At 33.4% G+C, this 17,777-nt stretch overlaps 1 protein-coding gene across 4 annotated transcripts in view; it reads left to right on the top strand.

The window, feature by feature from the left end:
• Positions 1–17,777, top strand: part of Pkc98E (Protein kinase C) — a 42,008-nt gene that overhangs the window by 3,862 nt on the left and 20,369 nt on the right. For 2 of the 4 annotated variants that reach the window (XM_089237983.1, XM_089237982.1), the window contains exons 2-7: positions 989–1,043; positions 11,034–11,193; positions 11,279–11,310; positions 12,558–12,640; positions 12,816–12,948; positions 17,580–17,767. In XM_089237983.1, coding sequence (XP_089094109.1) covers positions 989–1,043; positions 11,034–11,193; positions 11,279–11,310; positions 12,558–12,640; positions 12,816–12,948; positions 17,580–17,767 — 651 coding nt within the window. The remainder of the gene's footprint in view (positions 1–988; positions 1,044–11,033; positions 11,194–11,278; positions 11,311–12,557; positions 12,641–12,815; positions 12,949–17,579; positions 17,768–17,777) is intronic. The other 2 variants (XM_089237985.1, XM_089237986.1) reach the window with 1 other exon arrangement.

Raw genomic sequence — 17,777 nt, 5'->3', positions numbered from 1 at the left:
CACCATGTTATCTCTAAGGGCTGTTTAATAGGTCAATAACTTCTTTTAGGTCTGTATGAAAGCTGAATAACTTCTTCATTGATGTATGGCAGCTGTATTATTTCTTTGAGGGCTGTATAAAAAGCTGAACTGCTTATTCAAGGGCTGTATAAAAAGCTGAACTGCTTATTCAAGGGCTGTAAAAGAGCTGAATCGTATCTATAATGACTAAAAGCTGAATAAAACATGAGTTAACATCATGCTATGTATGAAAACTGAATAACTTCTTCAATTTCTGTATAAAAGCTGAATCGCTTAATTTGGAGCTAATAAAGTTATGTAGCTGTACAAAACTTCTGTGTTGGGTAATAAAAAAATCAAGTGGGGTATGAAAGCTTTGTGAGCTGTTAAAAAGCTTCAAAATTACTTTTGGACAATACTGTAAAAACTGAAAGTCTTCTTCGGGACCCGTATCTGTAGAAATGCAGAATTATTTCTTCAAGGTAAAATAAAAACAAAAATGGAAAAATAAATAAAGAGGCAATATTTTATTATTTGAGTACGGCCAAGATTACACTATAAAAGTTCTGTTATAAAACTTAAAAATTTAACCAATAAGCATATTGGTTGCATTCAAGTGAATGTAACCAATAGACTTATTGGGTTTTTTTTAAAGTTTTGTAAAAGATATTTTATTGAACTTTTATATTGTAATCCTGGCCTAAATGAAAAAATGTTTTTTCTGGGTAACGGTATAACACTTCTTTCATTTTGTTAAATTCTGATTTTCTTGATGTGAAATGTTTAGAAAATTATGTATTTTTCACATAATTCTTACTACTCTTAAACCTGTAAGTAGATGAAAGGATAAACTACTAGCATTTTTTTGTGATTCAGATATTTTTTTGCTTTTTAGGATAGTTTGAAAGGAAATTTTTATGATTTTCATGATGATTTTTTTGAAGTATAAAGTATCTGTGTTTAACACTAATTATATACTTTATTTCAGATTGATCTAGAGCCTGGTGGTAAAATACATGTAATTATTGAACTATTGCCGCAAGGTTCGTTTTTTTTATTTTTAAATACTGATTTAGTCTTATAACTAGGGGTGCACAACCTCTTGCCCAAATGTGGCCCTTGCCCCTGAGAGGTTCTATCCAGACCGTGAAAGATGTTCCAGTAGAAAAGTGTCGATTCACACAACACAATAAAAGTCTAGGCTGGCCGTATTGCTCTCAGAAAAATCTGGTGAATCAGGATCCATACAGAATATCACCAATCATCACAAGAAAAACCTGTCAAATGCTAGTAAAGATTGCTAATTACAGCCAAAAAAAATTTCAATTGCAAGCAATGTTGCCAATTACTTTGTCAAAGAAAAATTGTCCTTTTTTCAAAAAAAATTGTCTAAGACAAGTAAAATTATAGCCGAAAAATTGTCAGAGGCAAATAAAGTTGTCCATGTCAAAGGCCATATAAAGTTGCAAATCACAGCCAAAAATATTTTTAAAGGCATTAATTTACAAGCCATGAGAAGAATCTCAATTCTTGATTTCAAAAATTAACTCATTGGCGCTGGTTGGTAAGAAAATTTGCCATTTAACATTTTAATTTTTTTCATTGCCAATAAATTGTGGGAGTGGTTTTTTACTCAGTATTTTTTCTTTCAAAAAATCAAAGTCGACTTTAATAGGATAAAGTACCTCTGTTGAAAATTAAGGGGAAAAACAGGACATTTTAAATGTAAAAGTTGCAATGCCCAAAATTATGAGAATGTCCAGTATAACACAGGTCATATACACCATGTATGTATGATCACCCTATATATAGGGTAATTCTAAATTCATGGGGCAAACTTTAAGAGGTGACATAAGACTCCTAAACAAGCAGTTTAGGTCATAGAATGAGCAGTTGAATCGCAATAGCAAAGGCGGTAGAGGGTGTTTTTAGAGAGTGCTCAACAGCACTTTGCCAAAAACAAATATATTTTTCCAACAGATTTGCTGTGATGTGTGTTATCAACCATTTGATACATATGCACCTTCGGATTAGATGAGAGTTTTTCATTGGCCATCAACGTTCTACGGCTCCAAACAATGATCAAGTGGTATAATGACTTGTGGTAGAATTTGCTTTACCCACATTGCACCATAAGAAGGCCTACTGCATTACAATACACCTTTGAATGGTTGATTGCACTTATTGCAGCAGATCTGTCGGAAAAAAATATGATATTTGCTGTTGGTGAAGTGCTGTTGGGCACTCTCTTAAAACCACCCTGTACTGCGTTGACTATTGTGATTCAACCACACATTTTATGACCAAAAATGCTTGTTTAGGAGTCTTATGTCACCTCTTAAAATTTGTACTATGAATTTAGATTCATCCTGTATATACAAGTTACAGATCCGTGGACCGAAAAGGTTGCGCACTCCTGCTTATAACTATTTTTTTTAATTTTTAGCCTATTTGTGTAAATAATAGTTCTTTTAGTTTAGTGAAACAATTGATTGGTTTTGATAGAGAAACCAATAGAGGAAGAGAGAAACCAACCTCTAGAAACCAATGTACATCAGGGATTAACAGATGTCCATATTTTGTATGCGCATTATTTATTTTCAAAGTTTTGTCCTTTTCCCCATCTTGCTCTTTTAAGAAATGTGACTTGCCCATATTTTTTAAACATCCTACAGCATACATCAATCAAATTTCAAATATAGTGATACCCTGGTTGGATCAGTAATTCATTTCAAGGCTAACAACGCTAGTTGTTGTGAAAGACTGAGGTCAAGATGAATTTTTCCCACTGATATATTGTTAAAATAATGAGGTAACTAAGCTCTTTATCAAATCTAATGACTACAATCTATTGTATTCAATCATGACTTTACCGCTTCTTGGCAAAAAAAAAAAATATTTCATATATTAAAACCAGGGCTGGACCTTGAATCCTGGAAACTACACACCGCAGAAACAAGGGAGCTGATTTGGGGCGATTTTTTTTTTTTTTAATCACCAAAATATAATTTGCTTACACTTGAAAAATGTCAAGAACTGGCTCTGGTTAAGACCTTCATGGCTGAAATTACCTTTGGGGGCAGGAAATAAAGGGGGTTGCTACAAATCTGCAGTGAATTAAACACAAAAATGTTGAACGTGACAAATATATAGCTGCCTCAATACTACAACTTGATAACTCAAAAATCTGATTTTTAGGTAAATACAAAAAATGACGTCTTAACATGCACTTTGATGTATTATAATGAGGCAATCTATAACACAAGTCTAAGCAAAGCTATTCTTGTTTGTTTCTATGCAATAGCCGCTGTGGTGGTCGAGTGGTTATAGTGACGGACTCGTTCTGCGAGGATCCGGGTTCGAACCCCACAGTGGTGGTCGGCTGAAGTTGGTTTTCTGTGGTTCCCAACTTTAAGGCGCGAATGCGAGCCGATCTCCCCGTTCAAAAGTCTCGCCACAGAGAGCAACAGGCCTACAATGTTACAAATATTCAATCATTACACTTCGCTCACAATTTGAAGTATAGATGGCAGCACTGAAATATCATACACAACACTAGCTACACACTCAGACTGTTAGGTGTACACACTCACTTTGTTCCAGACAATGCCACGAAGCTGGGCTGGAAGATATCTCGGCAACGGGATAAGTCCGGTGGCAGAGACCCTGGCGTTCATTCATTCATGTTTCTATGCAATATAATGTTAAATATAATTCATTCAAAGTTTAAACACATTTTTTTCGAAACATGTAAAATAAGGTTACCTAGTTCTAGTATTAAGGGGACAATATGATATGAATATTATGGTAATAGATTGTTACATAATTTATATTAGCAATAAAAATTATCTTCATGTATGATTTCAGTTAAGATAAAAAATTCAAGTAAGCTGTGTTGTGGAAATATGAAAAAAAAACTATGTCCCAGAGATGCCACTATACTTTAATTTACAAAAAATCTAGGTCCCTTTTGAGTGAAAGTGGGTACCTCGCAAAAAAAAGTTACCTTGAAAAAAAAATGTCTCCATCTTCCCCCCATTATTCACTGGTATCTCTGCATTTTTTCCAACATGCCCCAGGTCTTTGATCACCTGCTTACATCTCTTCCTTAAGACAGAACGGTGGGCCATGTTCTGGGTAGGGGGAAGAGGTATCTCTGGGAATCAAATAATTAATTTATAAAAACATGTTCTATGCAAAGGTTCATTTACTTTCACTGTCTACTAGTAGGAAAAGCTTGTAAAGAAACCCATTAACACACTGAGGGAATTTAACATGGAATGTAGCACATATAACAAATCTAAACCAAATATACAGTTCAAGGTTGGCAGGTTTTTGACACATGGCAGTTTTTTATGGTTTAAACCACAGTTTAAACTGTCACGTCAAAAACTGCAAAAAAACTCAAATATTGCTTTTCGATGTGCATTTCCAATGGGAATTTTTATATGTTAAGTGCATGTAATGTTTAAAGTGACTATGTTATACAAAGAATAAATATTTAAAATATGATTCTAAAATAATTTTCTACTCTTGACAGAATTATTTTGGACAATATATATGCTTTTTTCCTTATAAAATTTGAATAAAGCATAACATGAACATTAAAGGGAAAACTGGAACGATTTTACATTCTTTGATTCAAGATGATTCTTGACCTTCCAAAATTTCTTCAACTGCTTATATATGTTTGTATTGATATAAACCGTCTGCTGTACTCTTTTTACAACAGATAAGTGTTTAAAAAAGTTTATTACATCATGTATGTAATGTTGATTTCTGTTATTATTAAATTATCTAGATAACCACTAATACTTAAAACGATACTCTTATTGTGCATAACATTGAAATATATCTAGCGATCAAAATACTAAATTGTAGGACTAAAATGTCATTTAATTTGGCAATGCTAGCTTGTATATGTCAAACTTGGTTTATTCTTACTTTTGCACTATGATATGGTACATTTACTAGTATTTATAATGCAATGGTTTTCCAATTGAAACTGTATTCAAACATGCAAAACAAATGCTTTGGGTATCAAGTCTTGTCAGCTCTGCTTTGGTTGAAAATACTCTTTAAACCTCTGTGAATTTATACACCCGGATCTAAGAAGTTTTTTGGTGAAAATAAATGAGTTTAATTAGTGCATTAATAGATGCTGCTTGAGAATTTTTATATGGAATAAACTTTTGGGCAGATCAGAAAATTCAAAATATCGAAATAGATATTTTTCCTCAGTAATTATCATTCTGAATATAAAACCTTTTAATCTAAATAAAAGTAAGTGTTTTGTTATTTATATATAACATATCTATTAAGTTAACAAAAACTATTTGACATCATTGACAGTAAGATTTTGAGTTTTAATACCGAGTTAGTTTTTGGGGTCAAAAACCTAACCCTGATGCCCTATCATACATATTTTGAATAAGCAGCTTTGTTTCACTTAGCAAATTGAACACAGGTAATGAGTATAGCTTAGATAAATAAACCATAAAATTATATGTTCTAGGCTCTTATGTTGAAGACTTCAAAATTGCATTGCAAATTATAATTAACATTGTTTTAATTATTGTAATAAATTAATGCTTAAAAATAAAACATTGTAATATGCAAAAAAGTAAGTTTTTCATCATGTTGTACACCTATTGTGTTCAAAACATTATCAAAAGGCATTCATTTAGGTTTTTGACAGTTTTTGATAGTTTAAACCAGTTTTTGACGCTTGTCCATAACCCAACCCTGATACAGTTGATCCAGATTATAACGTTCCCATTTAGAAAATTTTTTCACTTAGTACAACTGATTTCATGGTCCCAACTCTAAGTACTTCTTATTAAGATTTCCCGATTGAAGTGTTTTCCTGCTTACAATGGTTTTTTATGAAAGTTTCTTGAAAAACGTTATAAGAAGGATCCACTGTAATTAAAAGTTAGAGACACATATTTATATATTTACTAATAGATTGATTTATTAATTCCCTTCTGATTGATTTTCCATTTCTTTAAAAACTTTAGCTCTTTCAATAATATCTTCGCATTTAAATTTAAAGCAAATGAGATTCTTTCTCTCTGACACTTATCGTCCAATTCCCTATTCATATAAATCCTTGTGAATGGATTTCCTGGTAGAATGACCTTATTTTCCCTCCCTGATGGTCCACCACTCTGATCTGTTGCCATTTAACTGCCACATATTTTAACACCTGAATATTTGGAGCTATGTCAGATTTGTGTTGGTGAAACTTAATACAAATACAACGCCACAACAGGCAAAATACCCAACGAAGTCGCTGAAAAAAAGATGCCCATAACAGACATGGATGTAAGATATTTCAAAAATACAGCAACCTAATTAAAAATTCAATTAAAAACAATATATATATATATATATATATACATGATAAAATATTATACAATGCGCATAAAGAATACTTATGGCTGTCTTATTCTAAGCATGGATAGCTTCTCAATTCACCCCAACATGTTTATCAAATTTCTTTTTAAACTTGTCGATTGTGTTAGAATTTACTACTTCAGGGTAAGCTATTCCATTTATTAACAACCCTATTAGAAAAAAATTCCCTGCAACACCATAACCTCGCATTGTCCTTTACCAATCGATACTGGTGTCCCCTTGTGAAAAGTCGATTGACTGTGTACTAATAATTCATGTTTCATTCTATCCATCCTGTTGAAAATTTTGAACACTTTGATCATATCTCCCCAACACCTGCATTCATGCAATGTAAATATATTCAAAAAATAAAGTCTCTCTCCATGATTCAAGCCCTGCTTGCCAATAAGGACTCCCATAGCTCTTCTCTGCACCCCTTCAACCAAGTCTATTTCCCTCTGTAGGTATGGTCTCCAAAACCTCACAACATACTCCAGTCTAAGAGGAACTAAGCCTCGGAAAAGTGGAAGAATGACTTTAGGAGAATGCGAAGAGACCTTTTTGAAAATGAGACCAAGCATTCTATTCGATTTTTTGACCGCTGAACAATGTTCATAAAACCTAAGCCGCTCGTGAATGAGAATTTCCAAATCGGTGACCCTAGTTGCATCCAGGATAGTGACACCATTCAACTCGTAAGAGCACTGTGGGTTGTTTGAACCAAAGTGAGTGACCATGCACTTGTAAAAACCTACTTGTAAAAACCATGCTAAACGTCATGCTACATTCATTTGCCCGTGCTGCAATCCTGTTTAAGTTGGTCTCTCTCTCTGGAGCAGTTCCCTATCGCTTCGATTCCAGATTACCCCTATTAGTTTCACGTCTCATCTGTGAATTTGCTAGCAGTCCCATCAATACCCTGATCGAGTATATCGATAAAAAGTGAAAAAAGTATGGGGCCAAGGACACTTCCTTGAGGAACTCCACTTGTGACGCCTGTCCAACCAGAGAATTCCCCGTTCACCATAACTTTTTGTGACCTATCTCTTAACCACGATTTTATCCAATTCAGCAAGTTGCCCCCAATCCCAATCTCGTGTAAACACTTCAAGAGTTTACCATGTTGGACCCGATCGAATGTCTTCTGGAAATCAAAGGTAAACAACATCAACATTTTTGCCCTTACCCAAAGCCTTCGTCACGTGATTATAGAAGCAAAGAAGATTAGTCGCACATGACTTTCTCTTCCTGAACCCATGCTGATTATCCAACAATACATTATTCTCATCTATCCACTTCACAAACTGCCTTTTGATAATGATTTCCAAAATTTTCGAAAGAGGGCTCGTCAAACTCATAGGACAATAATTGCACACAGCTTCTCTACTACCCTTCTTAAATATCGAACAACATTAGCAAGTTTCCAATCCCTTGGGATGATACCCTCAGCAACACTACTCCTGTATATCTGAGCGACTGGCCCCAACAGAAATTAGCACATTTCCTGAGGACCCTGGGATAGATATCATCTGGTCCTGATGCTTTGCTTGCACATACATTTTTTTAGAAGATTTAGGACCTCTATGACTTCCACTTAAATATCAGTGAATTTTTTATTACCCCATACAACACCCATATATTGAATATCATTATCTCCATTAAAAACTGATGTGAAAAAGTCATTGAAAGCACTACACATGCCTACATAGCTCTCTACCCTAGACCCTCCTATCGAGAGGGGGGGGCCAGCTGTCCCCTTACATCCATTATTGCCGTATCTAAAAAATTATTTTGAGTCAGAGCCAATGTTATCTGCCAACTTAGATTCAACTACCTTTTTACTATCCCTTATCACTTTCTTCAACGCCCTTCTTTTATCAATAAACAATGAAAGGTCACCTCATCCACTTTTATACTCTCTGAATGCTCTTTTCTTTTCAAGATAAAGGTTACGAATGCTATTCGTAACCATAGATGAACCATGTGATGTACAAACACGCTTTTTTCGAACAAATGGTATGACGTTGTGCAAAACAGATGACAGCTTCGTACTAAATTCTTCCCATTGACTTAATTGATTAAGCGTGTTTATATGTGTGTGCCCAGCATTTAATGTGTTTGTGTTCAGTAGGTGGTGCCATCTATCTAGGGCTGCTACTAGATACTTTCTCAAATGGGGCAAGCACACATTTTGGCACCCAGTGTAATGTAGAAGCAGTTATAAAGAGTGAATTCAGCATCCCCTTTAGTCCAGAGCTCGGAAGGGGGGCACTAGACCCACCTGCTCCCCCACCCTAGTTGTGGCCTTGCATCTATCCTCCAAATTGGTAATGCATGGATTTGAAATTTAATGTACACATATTTGTGTTGTAGGTTTGTGTGATTGTCGTGGCAACCAGAGCTTTTTCAAAGGAATAGCCAACTCTAAATTAAAAAACGTTAGAAAATCTTATTTTTAGCCAATTACCACTGCACAATCGCAGATTCCAAACTCGGATTTTCACCAAAGGCAGAATCCCCTGCTCCCAAGAAAATGAAAAATTTAAAATATTTTTGTAGAAAATTAAAATATTGGAAAAAATAGTCTTATACTATGTTAATTTAAAATTCTTTTTGAGCGTTAGTGACCCACAATTTCTGTGGAAGAAATCCTTCTGCCTCTCCAAAAGCCGATTCTGCGTACACATCAGCGATTTTTGTGATGAGATGTGGTGACTACCGCATAGCAGCTAGATGACAAAACTGGATATTCAAGGTAGAGTTTTTAGAGATTCAAGTGTTTTTTTCTGAACGATCTTGGAAAATGTTTTGCACTTTGAACAGGCATTCCAAATCCTTTATGATTTTTCAAAAAATGTGCATTCGCAATCTTGTAAGAGCAAGGCAAATTTACGCCATATAGACCACTGTCTTTGAATGCCGGCAGATAGCCGCAAAAGTACCGTAATTTTTTATATGTAACCAGAGGGGAGAAAATCTGCAGGGGAATAGAAACTCTGAAATTCTCTCTGAAAATTCTGTGCATGGCCCCTCAGTAAGGGAAAACAACTAAATATCTTCAACAACCCACTTGTATATCCATACAGTACAGTATACAAAGTAGTAAAACCACTTTTTCAAGTTCGCGCAATTGTGATAGACTATGAAAAGAAGAAAAAGAAAGAGAAAAAAGTTGGGAAGATTTCTTCTCTCTTCTTTTTTCATCTTGGAACTAGGAAAGAATGTGTCCTGGAGGATGCGTGAACCAAATTTTAATGTGTCCTTTTCTGAAATTTCGGATATTTTACGCACTACTATTCGCTGTCACTGTTTCACTGAGAAAAAATTTCCCTTCTAAGAACGTGACGTCAAAAGCTTTCAAGCTTTTCTTAAAGTATATTTCATTGAAAAAAATAATAATTTAAGATGAGATGAGGCAAATGAAAGGTGACGTAAGTTGAGGTATTTGAGTGCATTAAGTTGAAATATTAAAAGGATTTTTTTAATCCAAAGAAAAAAGATGATTCCAAGAAAAAATATGTGTGCTGGAATTTCAACATGTTAGCTAACATGTAACGAGGCTGATTGTATCCACACCTGAACCAAAATTATTTTTAAAAAAAGTTTTTTTTGATTGATTTGGCGTTTATATTGTATGGCAAAATGCCCTTTTAAAAGAATTTTTTTTTAAATTAACTAGTTTTGATTACTTCTTAATTAACTATTAGTTTTAATTGATGGACTGAACCTAATAGTTAATTAAGAAAAGAATTTTTTTAATTAATTAGTTTCTATATCTTTACCAGGACTATTTGAGTTAGGTACAAACATGTGTGGTACCTCAGGTCTTAACTTGAAAAAAGAATCGTTATAAAAACCATTTAAAGTAAGGTACACATTGAGCAAAGAGGTTATAAGACTCTTTTTGGTCATAAATCAGTGACTTTTTCCTAGCACGATTTTGCTCTGATCATTGTAATTTGGCAAACTACTGGGAGACCATCAGATGTCCATTTTGTCGCAATTTAATATGGCCAGTGGTGGGTGTTGGTATTTTACAAGTCTTATAACCCTATGCATGATCCCCCATATCCTGGAGCTGGGCCCCCAAACCAGACATTTCACAGGCCCTTCTATAGTGAATTTATAGCATTGGGGAATTTTTTTAAATTGTCCCGGGACCCTAGAACTAGGAGCCCTTTCAGCCCCACCATTGTGGGAGTCATGACCCTACGTGTACACATATCTGTAACATATTTAACATTTTCTACTAAAGTATGGTATTTTAATATTGACTAACAGTTTCAACAGAATAAAAACTTTGATGGCAAATGGGAGGACATGAAATATTTAAGAAATAGGCAATTTTTTTGTTCGTAGGGGAAAAAGGTGGAAGAAAGATTTAGTCTTTTTTTGGGAATAATGGAGTTTCATACTCCTTTCCCATAATCTTTTGAGATTTTTCTTCATTGTCGATTGAAAGATATCAGTTTTCTTCTCTCATACAAACAGGGCTTATGGTTTTTTATTATTATTATGGGGTTTTGTTTAATGCATATAAGAAAACTTGACATACTTTTAATGATTATGAACTAACAGTATATATAAATATGATATAATACATGTAAGCATATTTTGTAATGTTGCAATTTCAGAAAATGCATCACAAAAACCTAAAGTATTCAAGGAAAGACAGGGCCTCAACAGACGCCGGGGAGCTATGCGTAGACGAGTCCATCAAGTCAATGGGCACAAATTCATGGCCACTATCCTTAGACAACCCACATTTTGTTCTCATTGTCGTGAATTCATTTGGTGAGTATTTGTATTTTGACAAAAAAGTCTATTTCGTGCAAATAAATTCTATCATACTTAAATTTTTTTTTGAATTTATTTTCAGGGGCCTGGGAAAACAGGGATATCAGTGCCAAGGTGAGAAGTCATACATATGTTACATATTTTTTATCACATTCTGCAAAAAATAAGACATTTTCAGGTGTCAAAGCTGCAAAGATAGGAAAAAAACCTCTGGAATGTGCTATTTATGCACCCTCAGGAATAAGTGGTGAAAGGAACCACCCACATTATTGTCAGCCAGAAAATATGAAAAATTAATTGGATGGATCCTAAAAGATTGAGAATCAGCTTATCTCAAAGCAGCAACTCAAAATGATACTCTAGTACAATACTATTTTGAGATTAGGGTGGCTTGCAAATTCTGGAAAAATATTGACTCATCAAATGCATTGAGGCACCAGATGGTATAGTGTATGTATACACCCAGCATATCAAAATCAGTTTCGGTCATAAATTTTCAAATTGTGGCAGATGCGGTTTTCTAAATATTTTTTACTGCAAATAAATTATTATCATTCAACATTTATATATATTTTTTTCCAGTATAAGTGCATTTCATTCATGCCTTCTGGGAAAAAATATAAAAATTGAAATATCTGAGACAATATAAATCGGTGAATCTCTCATCGATTGATTCTTGATCATTCATTCTTTCACTATCAATGTATTACAGGGGGGATTCAGCTATTGGTCCTGCGGACCACTACAATTTTTTTCTTGGTGGTCCGATCGTTTGCATGAGTTCGAATGCTGATCTGTGTTAAATGCAATAACATTTTCTTGCTATTATACAAAATATATGAATCACTTTGCTAAACCTGTGCTCAGATGGCAAAATGTTATGTCACTTTTTTAAAAAATTGAGTTGCTCGGAGTCTCGTTTGTTAAAATTTTGAAAGGTGGCAAAGTTTCATCTCTCACTTTCAGTTTATGAAGAAACAACAGTGGCAAATTGTAATAAATGAAAAAGCTGCAGTATCGCATGGTGGCAAAATATCATTTACAAATTTCTCATCATGAAATTTTAAAACAGTGACTTATAGCATTTTGCCATCTGAGCACAGAAACCATATTCCAACATTAACTGATTTATCTTAATAAATGTAGGAAAAATGCAGAATTATGTAAATTTAGAATTCTTGATGTTTTCTGTGCATGCTGGAAGTAAAAACCATTCCATAAAAACAGAAACACCATTTAAAGTTCTTGATTGTCATATATCTTGTAGATAAGCATGAATAGCATTTCTTTAATGATTGAAATAACCATGATATGTCATAAGATGGTGTTTATCATGTTTATTTGATTTTTCTTATTTGTAGTTTGCACCTGTGTGGTTCACAAGAGGTGCCATGAGTTTGTTGTTACAAAGTGTCCAGGGTCCAGAGATGCAACTGCTGATGAGGTAAATATGCATCAAATAATAATTATTAATTATTATTCTTATGCCAAATATATGTTTCACACAATTTGAATGATTCAAGTTTGATGTTATATTAAATCATGTTTGTTAAAAAATCTTGCAGACATATATTAAATATTCACCTTTCATTAATTGTTTTACATCTCAATAATTTCAGATGGCTGCTGGGAGTCGATTCAACATTAATATTCCTCACCGTTTCACTGTACATAATTATAAAAGGCCTACATTTTGTGACCATTGTGGTTCCATGTTATATGGTTTGTTCAGGCAGGGCTTACAATGTGAAGGCAAGTTTTTTATTTCAAATTTTTTAATTTGTTTGTTTTATAATATCTACTGATTCCTCTTTTTTCATTACTGTATTTGATGACATGCTATATGCACCCTGTTTTTCAAAGATAAAAAAACGTCATCAAATATGGTAATGAATTTCAAATTTTTGTCTGATGAATTAAGTTTTATGATATTAGAGGTCTTCCTTTCCGATACATCATTTTTTTTTCAGGCACAGTTACAGAGTATTATTTTGTTGTGTAAAAATTATGAATAGCTAATATCAAAATAAATTCCGAAGTATGCTATGACCTTCGCTTACTTTGCTCTTTCATCATGAAACAGTGTTACCTTGGCTAGCAAAGATAATTCATTCCAGAATCACATTTGTTAGCCAAAATCTTTGTTCGACGAAACATGATTTTTCATAAGTTTCTATAGGAAAATCAATTCGTTCTAGAAACTGCCCAAAATTTGAACATAACTGTCATAAAACATCAAGAACCTCTATAAAAAAGGGAGGGGTAACTGATTGAAGACTGAGATAAACAACTTTACAATTGGATGAAGTAGAATTTAAAGGAAGATTAGATACTGAAGATCTTTTTGATTTACAATATTTTGCACTATGCAGTCGGGTTCATGAGCCATAGTAAAAAAAAGTTGTAAGTTGGTATGCTATGTGATATACACGCAAACCTGTTTTTGTGCGGTGGATAGGGACCGCATAAAAAAATCGCACAAAACTTCACAAGTAGCTATAAAAAATATTTTTTGCAACACATTTAAAAAGTATTTTTTTTATGCTGTGGATAGGGACTGCATAAAAAAAGTCTCACATAGAAAATAACTCAAAACCTTACGGCATAACTAAGAATTGCTTTTTTAAATGAAATCAAGACACAAGGCTTGGCAGCAGGGCCACAACTAGATGCTTGGTCAGCCGTGGCAACAAAATGCATTTTAGCGCCCCCTCATAATATTGAAGGAGGGGATTAAAGAGTGAAATTTGCGCCCCCCCCCCTCTAGTACAGGGCACCAGACCCGCCTGCATCCCCCTAGTTGCGGCCCTGCTTGGCAGATACTTGGAATCTCACCAAACCTTTTGGAATCCGATTTAGAAAATACACATGCGAACATTTTTAAATATTTTATTTACATATGTAATTATTTTACACATACAAAACGTTTTTGTATGCCTCTTATAGTGGATTCCCTAATCCAAATTCTTTACAAAATTTATATCTAAATGGAAAAAATAATAAATTTACCTTCAATTTACGCTTTGAAATGATGGCTTATTTTAATGGTCCAGGAATATGAAAGCACTTTGAAGGCCTTCAATTAAATAATGCGATTATATACTTCAATGCATATGTAATGTAATTGGCTGACGTAATACTTATGTGATGAAATATCAAAAATCAAAAAAACTAAATGACCGATCAAACCTACTAATTTTTTTTTATTGATAACTTCGTCAATTATGTTCTAATTTGATTGAAATTTTCATATACCGCACAAAAAAAATCGCATAAAAAAAATCACACAAAAAAAGACAGCACAAAAACTGGTTTGAGTGTAGTCAGTTTATTTTTCCTTCATACATACACAGATGGAAATAATAAGTTCCTAGGATGTCCAGACTGTTAAACTTTATATCTAGTCTTATTGTTACGCACTAAAACCATTAAAGTTTAAGGCTTTTTCCCTTTATTAATGCATTTTCTCTTGACTTAATCATTCATTTTACATGAAATGGCTAAAAATTTTGCTAAAAGAGAGATGTGTCTGGAAAAAGATTCCGAAGTGGAAATAAATTAATTTGGTTTGAGTGACTCGGTTATGCATTGGATTAATTTTGATTGGAACAAGAATTCAGCTTAGCTCACTCACAATGCAGCTGTTTTATTATAGCGCATGCATACATGAATTGATAGTTAGCGAAATCTGTATTCATTAGTCGAGGCATGAAAAATGTCAAAAAATTCCTAAGCTAAAGCATTTGTTAGCTGAGGTATCACTGTATTCAATTTTATAGTAAAAAATTCCAAAAGATAAAGTAAAATATACAGATCAAACTCAAAATTTTATTAAATGCTTGTGAGATTTTTTTCACATTTTTAGTCAGTCTTTTAGTCGAATGCAGCAGCTTTTTACTTTGGCTTTGTGGACGAGATGCAACAATCTTTACTTTGTACAGAAATATTAGTCCACATAGCTGGAACATCAGTGAACTCTGAATTGATTGGTTCAATCTCTTCCAGTGCCCATGAATTACTTGTATCAGGTTCTTGACCATCTAGTTATATATTCCAACTCTTGAAGGATGATGCTCTGTTTGAGAGACCCTCTCACGTTCATGGACGTCATTTTCAGGCTTAACATGTTGAATTGAAATTGATTGTCGACACCTAAGTGGGGAGAAACTATAAAACTAGGCAATCATTGCACTTGAGTTTATTGAAAATCATGAAATATAAGTCTTTTGGCTAAAATTGGCTATGTAAATCTCAACTGAACTGTCTTCACCTCTTCTAACGTAAACATATTTGGTGATAATGTCATACTGTTCAAGAGAGAATTGATTCAATGTATGTTGGCCATTTCAAGTATTGAAGTTTATTTTTATAATGTAATTATTCCTTTCCGTTATCACTGGCAATCATGATTATAAGCAACGTTTTCCCATTTAATGTAACACGTTCCCACTTGCCGCTTCAGTTGTCAGATATATCCACTCTGGTATTTTTCATTCCTTTTTTTCATTAATATCCATGTAGTCTTGTTTGCCACTGTATTTTGATGAATAATTTGCTTTAAAATATTTTTTACACATTAACTATATCTAATTTTATTTTGGTTGCCCATACAGGAAACAATTTTACTCCTTGTCCACTCATAATTTTCATTTTTGTATTTCGTGTTCTAATCATGTTTCTGCATTTATTATTTATTTACTTGTGTCTGTAATTTATTTATTTGCTTATTTGTGTCTGTAATCTGGAATTTTCTATTTGGAGAAAAATGGTAACTTTTCAAATAAATATTTTCCAATAACCGAAAAGTGTGATTATAGATAATGTACCTATGATTCCACATCAAGCGATATTTTCAGGGAAGGGGGGTTGGAGACCAAAATACAGTTGAACTCGCTTATAGAAAATAATATTACAAATTTTTACATATAACGAAGTTTTTCTGTGTCTCGTGAATTTCTTATTGCTTATCTATGTTATTTTGATTGCTTGTAATGAACACAGATTTCAGTGAAGTATGCCTATAATGAATTTTCAAACATGGGCTTGTAACTCAAACATTGTAACAAATTTCTTTGTAATTTTATCTAAACCTTCTTATCTGTAAATTTACTTTTCTGCAACTAATAATGCCTCCTTTCTTTCGTAGAAGACATTTTTGTAGGGTTGTTTTGCATATTGCAAAATGCTATTTTGCTAATTTTTTTTCTACTTTTCGCAGTTAAATTTTATTTTGTTTGCAGAAAACCTCCTTAGAAAGAAACATTGAGGTTATTTATACCCAAGAGTCTATCCTCCAAACCTCTTTTAGTGCACATTTGCCATTCTCCAGCTAACTTCAGACATTGGTTCTGATGGTTTCATCATTTGAAAGTTAGTTTGAGAATGTCCAAGTGCAAAATGCTACTCATTACTTCAAAAATTGTAACTATTCAGTTGGTTGAAAGCAAAAAATAGAAAGTGAGGTATCTCTCTCTCAAAAGAAGAAAAAAGATTACCTGAAGTTTTTATTTTTTCTTTATTTGCGAAATTGATGAGATATCTCACCTCCTTAAAAGCCCCCCTTATTTTAGCATTGAGAAGCCCAGATATTTTATAAAGTGTATTTCTCAGTGAAACACTTTTCCCTATACCCCTTAGTTTGCAAATGCTGAAAATCGGAAGAAAGCCTACTTCATTAAAAAAGATATGGCATTTCGATGGGAGTTTGGTGATTTCTGTTATGCTGTTTAAAGAGAGGAAAAAAAAAAAGACAACAATTTTCTGGAGTCCATCATGCTCTTACTAAAAGAAAAAACATTATATACATTTTGGATGCTTATTTGGCAAAAATGATTTAAATACGAAATGTTGTAAGTCCACAAAAATATCAAGGGAAGAAAAAGTAATGACACATATTTTTGTTGTATTCAATTATGTGAGATTTTAATTATTCTCTTAATCTTTATTAATCATACTAACTAAAATAAAAACTGCATGTTTTATATTACCGACTATGTTTTGAGAAGTAGAGGCTAATATTAAGAGAACTTATAAGAGAACTAATATTCTAGGCTTAAAATATATTATTTTAATCTATTCATTTTAAGAATGCTTCGATTACTGAAGATGCATATCGTGCATGTAAAATGTTTTATTTTGCTTAAAAGCATAATTTTTCAAGCCAGTATGGATACAATGAATAGTTCCGTTGTTTTTTCTAACTTCATTATAAGCAGATTCCACTGTAGAAATGACAACCAATTTTGGGGTCCTGTTTGCCCATGCGATGAAGTATTTTGAACATCCATGAATTAATCATACACTATGATCTATTTGAACTACTTTGTTTTAAAAAAATATACCTGTACCTATAACACATTCATTGTTTCTCTCTTTCCTTTCAGCTTGCAGCATGAATGTTCATAAACGTTGTGAGAAAAATGTCGCAAATAATTGTGGTATCAATCCTAAGCAGATGGCTGAAATCCTCAGTGCCCTTGGTATTTCTGGTGACAAGCTTGGCAAACCAACTGTTCGGAAGAAGAAAGTAAGTCATATACCCAGGAGTCTCTATCGTCGGGCAGGAACTCAGGTTTTTAGTT

Source organism: Pholcus phalangioides, unplaced genomic scaffold (genome assembly GCF_987345545.1).
Source record: "Pholcus phalangioides strain wild (caught in Gottingen) unplaced genomic scaffold, Ppha-v1.0 ptg000010l_1, whole genome shotgun sequence".
In the NCBI taxonomy this organism is placed as follows: Eukaryota; Metazoa; Arthropoda; class Arachnida; order Araneae; family Pholcidae; genus Pholcus; species Pholcus phalangioides.
Note: the sequence above shows the minus strand (reverse complement) of the source record. Positions and strands in the feature narration are given on the sequence as shown.